This window comes from Mus caroli, chromosome 6, assembly GCF_900094665.2.
Source record: "Mus caroli chromosome 6, CAROLI_EIJ_v1.1, whole genome shotgun sequence".
Lineage (NCBI taxonomy): Eukaryota > Metazoa > Chordata > Mammalia > Rodentia > Muridae > Mus > Mus caroli.
The window spans coordinates 141945806-141958515 of record NC_034575.1 but is presented as its reverse complement, the minus strand read 5'-3'; the positions used below and the strand labels follow the sequence as shown (position 1 = coordinate 141958515).

Here is a 12710-nt window from a genome sequence, read left to right as displayed (position 1 = left end):
TTCTTTTTCTTTTTCTTTTTCTTTTTCTTTTTCTCTTTCTCTTTCTCTTTCTCTTTCTCTTTCTCTTTCTCTTTCTCTTTCTCTCTCTCTCTCTCTCTCTCTCTCTCTCTCTTTCTCTTTTTCTTTCTCTTCCTTTTCCCCTTCCTTCCTTCCTTCCTTCCTTCCTTCCTTCCTTCCTTCCTTCCTTCCTTCCTTCCTTCCTTCCTTTCTTTCTTTTTATGGCAGAGGGTCATGCTGAGGTCTGAAGTCCGCAATATAAGGAAGAGCTTGCATTCGACAAGTATCTACACTGAGTTAAGGACTCTACTGATTCTTGTTCCAAAAGCCGTAAGAGGCAGATGTCTCTCGGTTTAAAGATGAGTAAACTGAGCGAGAGAGAGTCTAACGCTAATGGCAGAATCACTCTTCAGGGACGAGAAACAGATTGTTTGGAAATGTAAAAGTCTGTGCTATGTGCAGCAGTAGTGAAGGCCTTCATCAGTGGCTAGGATTTCCGGTTCCTTTCCCACTGGTCTAGAATTAACAAGGATGATTCTGCAAACAGCCTTTGTATGCTGAAGAGCAGCAGCAAATGACTCCTTCCTTTGAGCTCAGGTCAAACTGTACAGACCACAGGACAGCTGATTGTTTGTACACCAGACATTTTAACTCAGTTCTACTTCTGCGTAAAACTTTTTCACGTTAGGAGAAAGATCCGCCCCCTCTCTGAAACAGTTTGTTGTATATTTTAAGCTCAGATGATAATCTGAATTCTACTGAACCACAGATAATGCTCAGTTCTCATCCCTTTATCCTAGCCCGGTTTCATTTGGCCTTTCTTACCAAGTCAAAGCACAGGCTTTTCTTTCTGTCTTTAAGAATGCTAAGGAGCAAATAACTGTGAGCATACATCCATATGATATGTAGACTAGCACAGCTAGAATTTAAACTTTTAAAAATATCCCCGTGTGATTTGCTACCTCATTGTGTCAGTGTTGGAACCAAATGCCAGAATGGGTTAAATGTTTTCCGAGGCACCAATGATGAAATGTTTGTAGTCCTTAACTTTTGAAGAAATATTCAACTTTCTGTCCATTTCTCTGAGGAGTGCTTTTAAACATACTTCTAGGTCTCAGAGTAATCTTACTGTTAATGCAGTGCAAACTTGTTAGAGTGGAGAGAGTGTATTTATTTTATTATATATTTTTTTCCCATGGAGGAAATTTTAGTGCTTTTCTTTCTTTTAAACTGCCCACGGTATTTGCTATTCACAGATGTTCTGTTTTGAATAAGGTCTATCAAAGTGTGAAGCTAGATGGATACTTTTCTTCCCTTTAAAATGGAATGGACTTGCGTTATGCAGTGTTCTTAGGTGAATTTTCTTGTTTAAGAAGCCAGAATACAAGAGAGTGCTATATTAGTGTATTATTCTCACAGCAAACAAGCCCTGTTCTGTCGCTACCTGCTTGGCCATTGTTTCTGATTGTGTGCGCTGTGCAGTGGTGTTTGGATGGCTTCCTGCTCTCCGCCAGCACAAAAAGGCATTTCTGTTACAATGGCCCCTAACCACACAATGACGGCATTAAGGATTTATGTGGAGGTTTCATTATTTTCTCCTCTTTTGTTCCTTCCAGGATGTCTTCCAAGCGACCAGCCTCTCCGTATGGGGAGACAGATGGAGAGGTAGCCATGGTGACAAGCAGACAGAAAGTGGAAGAGGAGGAGAGTGAGAGGCTCCCAGCCTTTCACCTTCCCTTACATGTGAGTTTTCCCAACAAGCCTCACTCTGAGGAATTTCAGCCAGTTTCTCTGCTGACTCAAGAGACTTGTGGTCCTAGGACCCCCACTGTGCAGCACAACACAATGGTAGGTTTCTCATGGTCTCCCTGTCCGCCGGGCTATTCCTCTAATAGCTTGGCTTCCGTCTTTTGCTCGAAGTGAACATGTTTCTAAGAACCACACAGACGATTCACACCAGGCCTCGTAGGATTGCTTCCAGTGAGTCGATTCTGCAAGGGAACAAACATAAGAAATAATGTCTAGCTCTTAGTGCGCTTTTGGAGGGACCTGCTTCTGACACATAATTAGGGGGAAAGCCGTACAAAGTGTGAGGATTGTGTTCGGGTTGCGTGGCTAAAGTTAACCAGAGTCAAAGTTGGCTTCCTATTCTTCCTGATGAAGAGGCATTAGATATAGTTGCTTATATTCTTCATTGTTAGCCCTCATGGGTCAAAAAGTCTTCAATTATTTGATCCTGTGACCATTTTTTCCATCCAAGAATTTTAGATAATGCAGTACACCCATACACACCTATGAGTGTGAGCATATGTGTATGTGCATGTGTGGAGAGAGGTACTAAGCCCTCCTTGGGTTTATATTTGAGGAAACTGAGACAAGGTGAAATTATAAGGTGTTCTAGGTCATAGGACCCGGATTTACCCAGACAGACAGACAGACTTCAGGGTCTATGGTCCCGACCTTTCTTAGCATGAACTCAGGCATCATTTATATGTTCTTGTCTGTCACTTGGCAAGCTTACTCACATTCTCCATGGTCTCTCTCTCTTCGAGACTTACCATTCCGTTCAAGACTGTGGCTCTGTATCTTCCTGTCAAATAGGAGAAGGGACCAGGTGGGTAGGAAACTCTAGGTCGGCATGGGGGAAGTCAGCTTTTCCATCTGCTATTGTGTCTCTCTGATGTGCTATCGGTTTAATATTGTGACCACTGCCTGTTCTCGGGCAGTTCCAAACTAAGTGTGTTTCTTCGATGGATTTTCCCTGTGACAGTGACATACATACAAAAGTCTGAAGGGCTGAATATAAATAGTGGTGGCTCAAAGAGTGGCCAAGATAACGATAAGATAATTTTAAGCACACTCAAAGATGAATAAGCCTGAGAAGGTCAGAAAGTGGTGACATTGGGGGATGGCGTGAAGTTCTGATCTGTGATTTATAGCTCCCCTGGAAATGGACAGGGAACTCTGTTTATGAGAGTCCAGCACAGGCTCCTGGGATGGCTCAGCATGGAAGAAAGCCAGATATACAAGCTTAACAAAGGGAGCTCCGTCCACAGAACTCATTCTGGAAGGGAAGAATCAGCTCTCGGAAGTTGTCTCCTGACTCCCACATGCGCCCATGTTTACACACAGACACACAATAAAAAAATTCAAAAAACTTAAAACAGTAGATCTGAGTAGTGCTATGATTTCCAGTGAATTCCTCAGTAGATCTGTGACCCAAAGTGCTGAAAAACGCACGGTGGAATACGTTATTGGGATATAAGCAAATGACCCATTCCACATTAATGAGGTCAACATTTGGACTTTCTTGTACCACGTGAGTGTTTTCTGAGTTTGTTTCTACCTCAGAGGTGTCCTGCTTCACCAGTCTTTCTCCTCTTGAGTGGACACTTGAATGTGTCATGGCCCTAATTTCTAAGCCCTGTGCTACATCATCCTCAGACTTCCATAGGACTTGTTTATGTGAGAAAGGACTAGATTGTCTCCCTCACGGTTGAGTGTGCATGCCACGCTGCTTCTAGGATTTAGCCCAGACTCCTCACCTGCTCAGCAGGTCCTCTACAAAGCATCATACACAGTTATGAACACAGCTGAGCAGTCTACATCTCCTCCGTGGTCTATTTTTCTGATTCTTAAATTTCATGTTTATGGAAAATGTGCTTTTTCCATTGGAGTAGGTAGAAGATCACTGCAGTTTAGATGGGTCCACTTAAATCTTGGACTGTGGAGAGCACATTGTCCCTTCACCTATGCCACCAACTTTTCTCAGGCTCCATATTGTGACCTGTGTATTTGGATGTTTGTCTTTACAGAGTGTATGGTGTTTCTTGTAAACACACACACACACACACACACACACAATTTTTGAACTAGAGCATGCCTTGATATTCAGTTTCTGATGATTTGATAAACATGTGGCTTGATATGGCTCAGTAAATACTAAGTATTTGGAGGTAAAGTTGCCAAACCTGTCAATTCCTGGTGACTATCTTCTAGAAATCTCAGAGCTCTAGGGATGCCTACTAGTGTACAGTCTGGAAGAGTCGGGATGTAGTAAGTTCTTACAATAAGACCTATTATAAACACGTATCAAAGTGGTTGAATGTATTTATGGTATTATTACTCAACATGAATAATTTCTTTTTTATAATAGACTATTGTCCTACTCACACAATAGAGTCTTATGTTTCATAAGGAAGTATATTCTCTCCATTTTTACTCAGTATCATTGAAAATGGAGAATGCTGCATAGTCTTTGTATTGTAGAGTGGTTTCTGAAAGGCTGCCCGGTGGAAGGCTGTCCCGTTTGGATCCAGTTATGAAACCTTTAAGTCCTAAGTCAGAGCCAGATAAGGATGTAAACCTGCCTTTCTGAACTCCTGCTTGTTTTCTTAGTATTTGGAGAAATAAACTAGGTGTCTAACTAAGAGAGCCTCTGGGGTAGGGCAGCTGTAACCAGCACAGACAAGATTCTCCGTGGGCTTCTGACTTGCTGATAAGAATGCAGCCCCAAGCTTGTGATATACACGTGGCAGTAGACTGTCACATATCTAATCCTTGTGGGTCTAGGCTTGGGTGGGTAAAGTAATGGCAAATGGCTGCTCTTTCATTCAAAGAAGCCCTCATAACTTTGCCAGACCCCCGGCTTCCTGATCATCACCAACAAGCTGTGTAAACGAATGGTTCCTCTGTGAATGGACAGGCCATCCTGACCTTTCACCTATGGATAATAAAAGTCCTTCTTTGTCTTTTGTTATTTTTTTCTTGCTTATTTGCTTGTTTTTCTGTTTGTTTGGTTTTTAACTTTTTTTATGTAGGTGTGCTCTGTGTGTAGGGATTATTAAATGTCTCTGTGTGGGTACAACTGTGTTCTGATATACATAAATATGTGTACATGAATACTTAGAGGCCAAAGTTGGACATTGGTGTTGCTTGGGCACTTTCTGCCTTACTTTTGAGACAGGGTCTCCAAAAGTGTGTTACACTCACTGATCTTGGCTGGCCTGGCTGGACATTGATCCCCGAGGTGCTCAGATTCCAAGGCCACACTGCTACACATGATTCCGACAAGTGTGCTTGGCTCCAAGCCTCTGTCCATGCAGCAAGCACTCTACAGCCCCAGTTGTTTTCCCAACTCCCGGGTTTTCCTTTTGTTTTGCCCGTCTCCTTAAAGTAGCCTTGGCTGTTGCCTCAGAGTTTCGGAGACAAATGGGTGGCTCTGTGACTCAGGCGAACCTTAAGAACAGTTCTGATGTGGGCAGGGCGAACGAAGGATGCAGACAACCTCAGAGTTCTCATACAAGTCAGTGCAGGGGGCGTGGATATCAGTGGGATGGGAGCAGCTCTGAAGAGACAAGGGACCTCACTGTGGGGCAGCCTCTGGTGCTCGTTTTCTGTCTGGTTGCCTGCCGCATCTGTTGGTGAGCTCTCAGCTCCGGTGCAAATGTGATGTGAAATGAGACCACCACCCCCCGTGGTTCCAGAATAATCTGTTGTCTATTTTTTTTTTTAAAGCCTGTTCTGCTCTTTCAAGCTTTCTTTTGATTCTTTAAACCGCTCTTGTTTTGAAGGAACAATATGTTATTTTCAATATAAAAATCATTGGAGTGGCTTGCTCTAGATGTAACTGAATTTTATTTTTTAAAAAAATATATGTGCATGGATTCTTCTTGTGTTGCATTGTTTCAGGTCCAGCCCACAGTCTTGTATATTTGAAATAAGAGCGATATCTGTGAGCTGCACCCTAGACCTCTTTTAACAATACAAAGTTATTGTTAACTTATTGACTCTGATTCTGGCTCAAGCAATTCTGAAGCTGTCAGTTTCCTGAGTCACTGGACCTGAAGTTGGAGCCTACTATGCTAGGCTATGTGTGTAGCATGTGTGTATGTGTAATATATTATATATGAAATATATTTTGGTATCTCACTTACAGTTGATATTTATCATATTTCCCTGGTCCTATTCAGAATTCTTGGTCTCCATGGTCACCTTGTACTCCTATGGTGTGTGTGTTGGAATCAGTGTGCATCTACACTGTATAACACGAGTACACATGAAACAACAATTAGTCTAAGTCTACTCCTGCCTCATATCTATCAACAAAATAAAATGAGATATAATTTCAAGTTAACTTTGCATTAAAGACACAATGTTGGTCTTTTGAGTATAACATAGCAAGGCTCCAATATAGGGAAGCCAGCCATAATCATTGAAATAAACACTCACCTGATGTACTGAGAAGAGAGGAAGGAAGCGCTCAGATGTATCCAGGCCCATGGTCTGCACTTAGGTTTCTTTTAAACACAAGACTATCTTTATCTGTTACATTGCAGCTGTGACTTTCAGTGCATGTTATATGAATTTTGCTTATAATAGAAGAATCAATTATGCATTTTTGATATGTAGGATAGTGCTACCTATGGTAAGTTATTCAAGAAATTTAAGGAAAAGAGAAGAATGTGTCATTCAAAAATAAAAACTTAATTGTGGGGTGGTAAAGATTACTATTCTTATCTGATACTTTCTATACGCTTTTCAATATCTGGTGCTTTTGTACATAAAACTATTGAGCTATTATGGCTTGCTAAGCCCTGCCATTGTTAAGCCAGGGTGGTCCTTGTGCTCGTTGTAATAAGGAGAATTTCATTGTTTAGGGAGAGCCCTATCCCATGCTCTAGACAAAAGTGTAATTACGTTTGAATGACGTGGACATGGGACACACTCTTGTTTAATAGCATAGAGAATAGATTTAGCAAGATTCAGATAAAGTGAGTTCGCAGGCTGTTATGTGCTGGGTGGTAGTGTAAAATTATGAGCGCAGTCGGTATCATTCCACATGGAGAGCGATTTCACGGGGTTTATCTCTAACCTGTTGTAGCTGGAAGAGATAGGCTTCTTATCTGAACAAGGCCAATTCAATTGCAACAAGGTAAGATGCTGACAAGTCTACTTTTTTTTTTTTAATGGTAAATTGATGTTTATCATACAATGAAATTGCACCGTTACAAACATCACCCTGTATGCATTGTCACAAAATAGCCCCTGATGCTATTTATCTGGACACAATTCCGAACTCCTGTTTGAATAGAAGTTCAATTTTTCTATGTGTACTGTGCTGGGAAATTACCCTCAGGGCTATCAAGGATAGAGACAGTGAAACAGTCAGCAAAGGACCACAGAAACTGCTGAAGAAATTGGGCAGTCGCTCATTCTGTCCCGCGTTCATGCCCTTTGGATCAGCCCCTTGGTAGGAGGGGTTGGCTCCTATTAAGTCATAGAAATCGTGATTCAGGCTGGGGATATGACTCTGTGAATAAAGTACCTTCCTTGCAAGCATAAGGAAAGCCCTTCAGATCCAGGACACACGTGCTGGGCACAGTGCTGTGTGCTAGGAATCCCAGTGCCAGGGAGCCAAAGACAGGAAGATACCAGGGCCTGTTGGTCAGATGTGCATCTAGACGTGCAAGCTCCTGCTAACTGAGTGGCTGTCCGAAAGTAAAACAGCAATGAGTGAGGGGCTTTGTCGTTCTGCAAGAGGCTTAATGTTTGGAATTGAGCTAGGATGCGCACCACACTATAATAAATTGAATCAACGTGAAATGTTGAAATTCTTGTAGAGATGATTTTTCTGTTGAAAGGTGAGTGAGATTTGGGGTGAATTAAAGTAGTTCAATCTGAGGTGGTCTCCACTTGAAAAACTACACTAGTCACCCAGAATATTTAGACTACAGGTACATGCACACATTTTACAATTTCCATTGTTGCCAGCTCCTTGCACCGGCATTTGACTTTGAAGTTACTTTAAATACTTTAGCTGGACTGAGATAGATCAGAGGAGAACAAGTCCCCCCCTCCCCGCCCAAAAAATGCTGTCAAGTTTTTAACCTAAACGTGTGGAAAGTTGCTGAAAGAGGTGATCAAGCGTGATAAAGTCATCTCTGATCTGTTGGGGTTTGGTAGGTTTGCTTGTTTTATGGGGTAACCATCTTTGCTGCATGGGCCGAGTGTGTGTGTGGGGGGGTGGAGTGATGGCATCTGTGGCTGAGATGTCGATGCAGCAATGTCTAGAAGGAACAAGACTGGTACCCTGCTGGGTGTAGGTGTGCCATTTCTTAGTCATCGACCAACTTCCACAAAGAAAAGAGGGAATCCTTCAGACTCGGCACTAACGAGTAACGACAGGTTTGGGTGCAAGCTAGTCTACAGTCCAGGGTTAAGTTTGTGTTCTTCATTTCTTCCTTGCTCTCTGTTTTTTCTACCCCTCCTCTTCCCTTTGGAATGTACTAACAGCCCAAATCAGCCACAAGCTGCTGGCAGTCCCCCTGCTTCAGCTGCTCAAGTACTGGGATTGCAGATGCGAGCTACCGTGTCTAGCCAGAGAAGCCTTCCTAATGAACCCCGTGGTGGGAGTCAATAGTTCCATGATCAGAAGGTACAGTCAGGAGGATCCACCAGCAGGCAGTGCAGTGGTTAGCTTCCTCCTTCTTTATAGAGCTGGCTTTTGGAGAACTGCCAGTCCCCACGATGGCCAGCTTCAGTTTCTCTTACGGTATGCGATTGCTAAAGGTCTTGCTGCTAAAGCAGTCAGCTGCCTTCCTATAACACAGGCATGTACTGAGCTCTCCACAGATCAACACACAGGGCGTTCGTTCACGTGTGCCTGAGTCTGTGTACCTCACTTGCCTGGTCCACTGTTGGTAACAAGTGGCAATTTTTCTTTAATATCTTCATTTGGCGAGCAAGATCCCGACACCTTTGTTGGTCCCAAAATTCCCTTTGCTGCTTGTTCTTGATGACTGCATGTCTGGGAACTCTGCTTCGGGCGACAGGGTGCTGCACTTCCTGTTGTACTCCAGCTTCCGTTTCACTTTAAGCACGTTTTTACTCCTTTTGACCATTTTTCAGTTTTCTCAATTGGCTGCTCCGTTTTCAAATTGTTAAATATGAGAATTCATAGGGATGGCTGAAAGTAAAAGCGAAGAGTAGAAGGTGAGAACTGGAAAGCGGGTCCCTTCTGCAGTGTGAGGGTAGTTTGATTTGGGACGGCGGGCACGGTACTGCACAGTCCTCACTTCTCATTTCACCTCTGTGAAACCCAAACACCTGCAAGGGTCAGGGAATCCCAGGGCCTTCCCAGTTAGGATGCTTATTTGCAGAGGCAGGGAGAAATCTCTAAGACCTTAATAATTTGCTTGTCCACCCGGACTCAAACTTCAAGAGCCCGTCAGTCGGAAATGGGGACTGTGTGTCTGAAACTGTGCTGCCATTAGAACTTTTAGCCTAAAGAAGTAGTGTCAGAAGAATGATGTTCAAAGCGGGGATTTCTAGGGTGACTTACGGAAGTGGGGGTGTTCGGTGTGATTTAGGGTTTTCTCGTCTTGTTAACATGGCTTTCCATTTCCATTTCACGGGTATATAAAGAAACAAACAGCCAGATCAGGAGACCACGAGCTGAGAAATAGAACATTTTTCTACAGTGTAGAAAAACTTAAGGGAACCAGGAAGTGTGGCCATACTTGGGAGGCTGAGGCAAGAGGATTGCTGTGAGCTAAAGGCCAACCTGCATTACCTAGTGAGCACCAAAACTGTCTTAGAAGAAAACAAAACAGGAGACAAAATGGGGAGCGGTCAGGGAAAACGATTTCTTCAGTAACAGCGACAACATGAATCCAAAGAGACAGCGTCCTGCCAGGGGAATGTTAAGGCAGTGTGCATTGCCCACCATTTGGAACCCCCTCTTCAGAATGTTACTCACCATTTAATCCGCCTCCTCGACAATGTTAAAACAACTGCACAGAGTTTAGATTCCCCCTACCACTTCCAAGATGCTCAGAGCTGAGCTGGAACAAAGCCGAACTCATTTAGATTTGATCATCTCGTGCAGCCCCCATTTGATCATCTCATCGCTTGCCTTGTGTTATCTTTTAAATATTTATTTTCATTATGTTTTCATTATTTGTGTGGGTGTGCTGTCTGTGTGTGGCACTGTGCTTGTGAGTACAGTGCCCACGGGGGCCAGGAGAGGGCGGTGAACTCACTGCAGCTGAAGGTCCAGGAGGTTGTGAGCTTGAGCTGTCTGACCTGGGTATTGACAAACCAGGCTCGGGTCCTTTGCAGGACTTCACGGATGAACTCCGGCCCCTTTAAAGAGTAAAATCTGGTTTTTGTGTTTGTTTGTTTGTTTTCTTTTCTCTTCTTTTCTCCATTCCTTTATGGCAGAGAAGTTGTATGGTCCTTGAAATCAGACAAAGCCCTGAGACTAATTGAGCTGACAGTTGTAATTGGACTTCTGGGCACACATTCTTTCTATGTGAGGGCAAGAAGCTTGGAGTTTTCCCATAGTCCATATTTAAGCAAGAACCACGTGACCAGAGGACATTCGACTATAAGGAGGTGAGCCTTGACCATCTGGGACCTTGGCATCACAAGATCACGTCAGTGAATAAAGTCAGCGGTCTGTGCTTGTCATTTAGTCAAGGCTGCCTCCGTGGCAGGAGGGGAGACACTATAATCGTTACACACTGGAAATATGTCCATTTCACCCTCTCTTCCTAGCCCTTAAGCATCAAGCCCGTCTTGAGATAAAACAGTAAATTGTATTTGTTGATAACCCTAAACTAGAAAACAATCTTCTAGGGGTTAATAAGAAATTTATAAGAAGAGGTGAGGTATGAAAGACAGGTCCTCTCATACATTCCAGAAGTGACCTGAAGTGGCACTGATTTGTGTATGAATATAAATTGTACTGTATAAGCATCAATACCTGATATCAACAAATGACAGAAAGATACGTTCAATACTTTGTGAGCATAGACTTCAAAGTGTAGTGAGCTTGGTAACTCTCCCAGCCACGTGAAGCCACATCTGCGTGTATAAACACAGGGTTTGGAAGAGAAGGTGTGCTAACTGCACAGATAAAGCTTCAGGAGAGTGGTCCCCAGGCTCCCAGGCTTCAAGAAACAACTCTGAGCAACTCTTGGGAGTGCCTCATAAAGCTTCAGTCCGAAGAAGACACTCAGATCTCTCAAAGTCAAAGCTGCTTATAGGGCAGCTGGTCACAGGCATCAGCAGCGAGGTGAACTAGCTCCGTTTGCGGCGACGCACACCGTATCACTGTACCCACTGGTATGTCTGCCCTGGGAGAGCACACACTGGCGTATCCCGAGCTTATCGTAGCAAAGCGGGCCTGTTACTGAAGAGACTTATCTCATGAGGAAGAGTTAGAATTTGAGTCTGGGACTTCAGAGTCCAGACCCTCAAGAGCTGTGTCAACTGGTTGCTCAAACCCTTTTTTATAAGAACAAATCATTCAAGGCCTTTAGGTGCTCCCTGTAGTCCACGGGTGGAACAGTCTTTGTTTATCTATCCAGACTCAGTGGTTACCTGAACCTTTGCATGTGTGTTGGAGGTATGTGTGTGTGTTCACATGCTTGGGAGGACAGAGAAGAAGACCTGGTCGTGGTCCTCAGGAGCTGCACGTGTCTTTTGTTCCTTCGGATGGGGGTGTAACCTGGAGCTCACCGAGTAGTCCAGGTTGCATGGCCAGCAAGCTGGGGGAATACAGCTACAGAGGCATCGATACCTCATATCAACAAGTGACAGAAAGATCCATTCAATCTCGCCAGCCCTGAGACTACACACGCAGATCATCCTGCTTACTTGTTTACATGTGTGCCCGGCGCCCAGCTAAGGCCCTTGTGCTTGTATGAAAGTCACTTGATCTCACTAGTTCAGAGGGTTCACAGAGCTTCTTTAGGCTCTGGTGGAATGTGTAATTATGCAAGAGAGCTGGCTAGTCTTTGGCCTAACATATCAGTATCACTCCATGAACGTCTAGTGAGGAAGTGGCTGAGGGGTTAAGAGTGTGTGCTGCCTCTTCTACAATAGACACCCGTTTCCAGAACCCATGATACATGGACCATAGCTACCTGTAACTCTGGCTCCAGGGAACAGGGCAACCAACACTGGTAAGGCCAGCATCCCACTCCATGGTGAACCAAGTACTGAGGAGTAAGAGTCATGCCTCAGTGGAAGTGCCTCTGAGGGCAGCCATAGAGTGGAAGCTTAGAGCCATTCACCCATTAGACAAGAGTCTTGTGCCAACAGTGGGGACACTCCATGAGAAACAATCAAAAGGCTTCATCACTGGTGGGCAATACCAAACGTGCTTGCACATCTCTCCCGACCTTGGGCTGTGCTGTATTCATAGGAGACCTCTGGGGATCACTGTGTGGAAACATATAATTCATAGTCATGGGAGTGATGCATCATGGACCTTGTGTCAGCCATTGTGTCAGACTCTAGGGCAATGGTGTGGAACCTTCTCCTTTTAATGTGTTCACATCTCAGGTCCGAGATGGAGAACCTCTGAAGACACTTTCAGGACCTACAGGTCAGTTTCCTGAACTGAAGACCACAGCCAACACGTTTAAGGCTCCTGCTGCAACGAGAGAGGAAACATAATACAAATCAGTAAAGGCTAATGGCATCCACTGAGCGCGTGCCGGGTTCCAGGCTTGTATGGGAAGTCAACTTTCCCATGTAGCAACCAAAGGCAAAGAAAGCCACAGAATGCAGACCTAAGCATACACACACACGCATGCACACACACACACACACACACACGCACACACACACATGCACACACACACACACACACGCATGCACACACACACACACACACGCACACACACATGCACACACACACA

General features: G+C 44.1%; 1 protein-coding gene across 14 annotated transcripts in view; it reads left to right on the top strand.

The window, feature by feature from the left end:
• The window catches only part of Sox5 (SRY-box 5), a 938356-nt gene that overhangs the window by 617231 nt on the left and 308415 nt on the right, over positions 1 to 12710 (top strand). For 11 of the 14 annotated variants that reach the window (XM_029478841.1, XM_029478851.1, XM_029478846.1 and 8 more), the window contains one exon: positions 1614 to 1845. In XM_029478841.1, the coding sequence (XP_029334701.1) occupies positions 1614 to 1845 (232 nt within the window). Of the gene's footprint in view, positions 1 to 1610; positions 1846 to 12710 lie in introns of those variants that run through there. The other 3 variants (XM_021164260.1, XM_029478842.1, XM_029478849.1) reach the window with 2 other exon arrangements.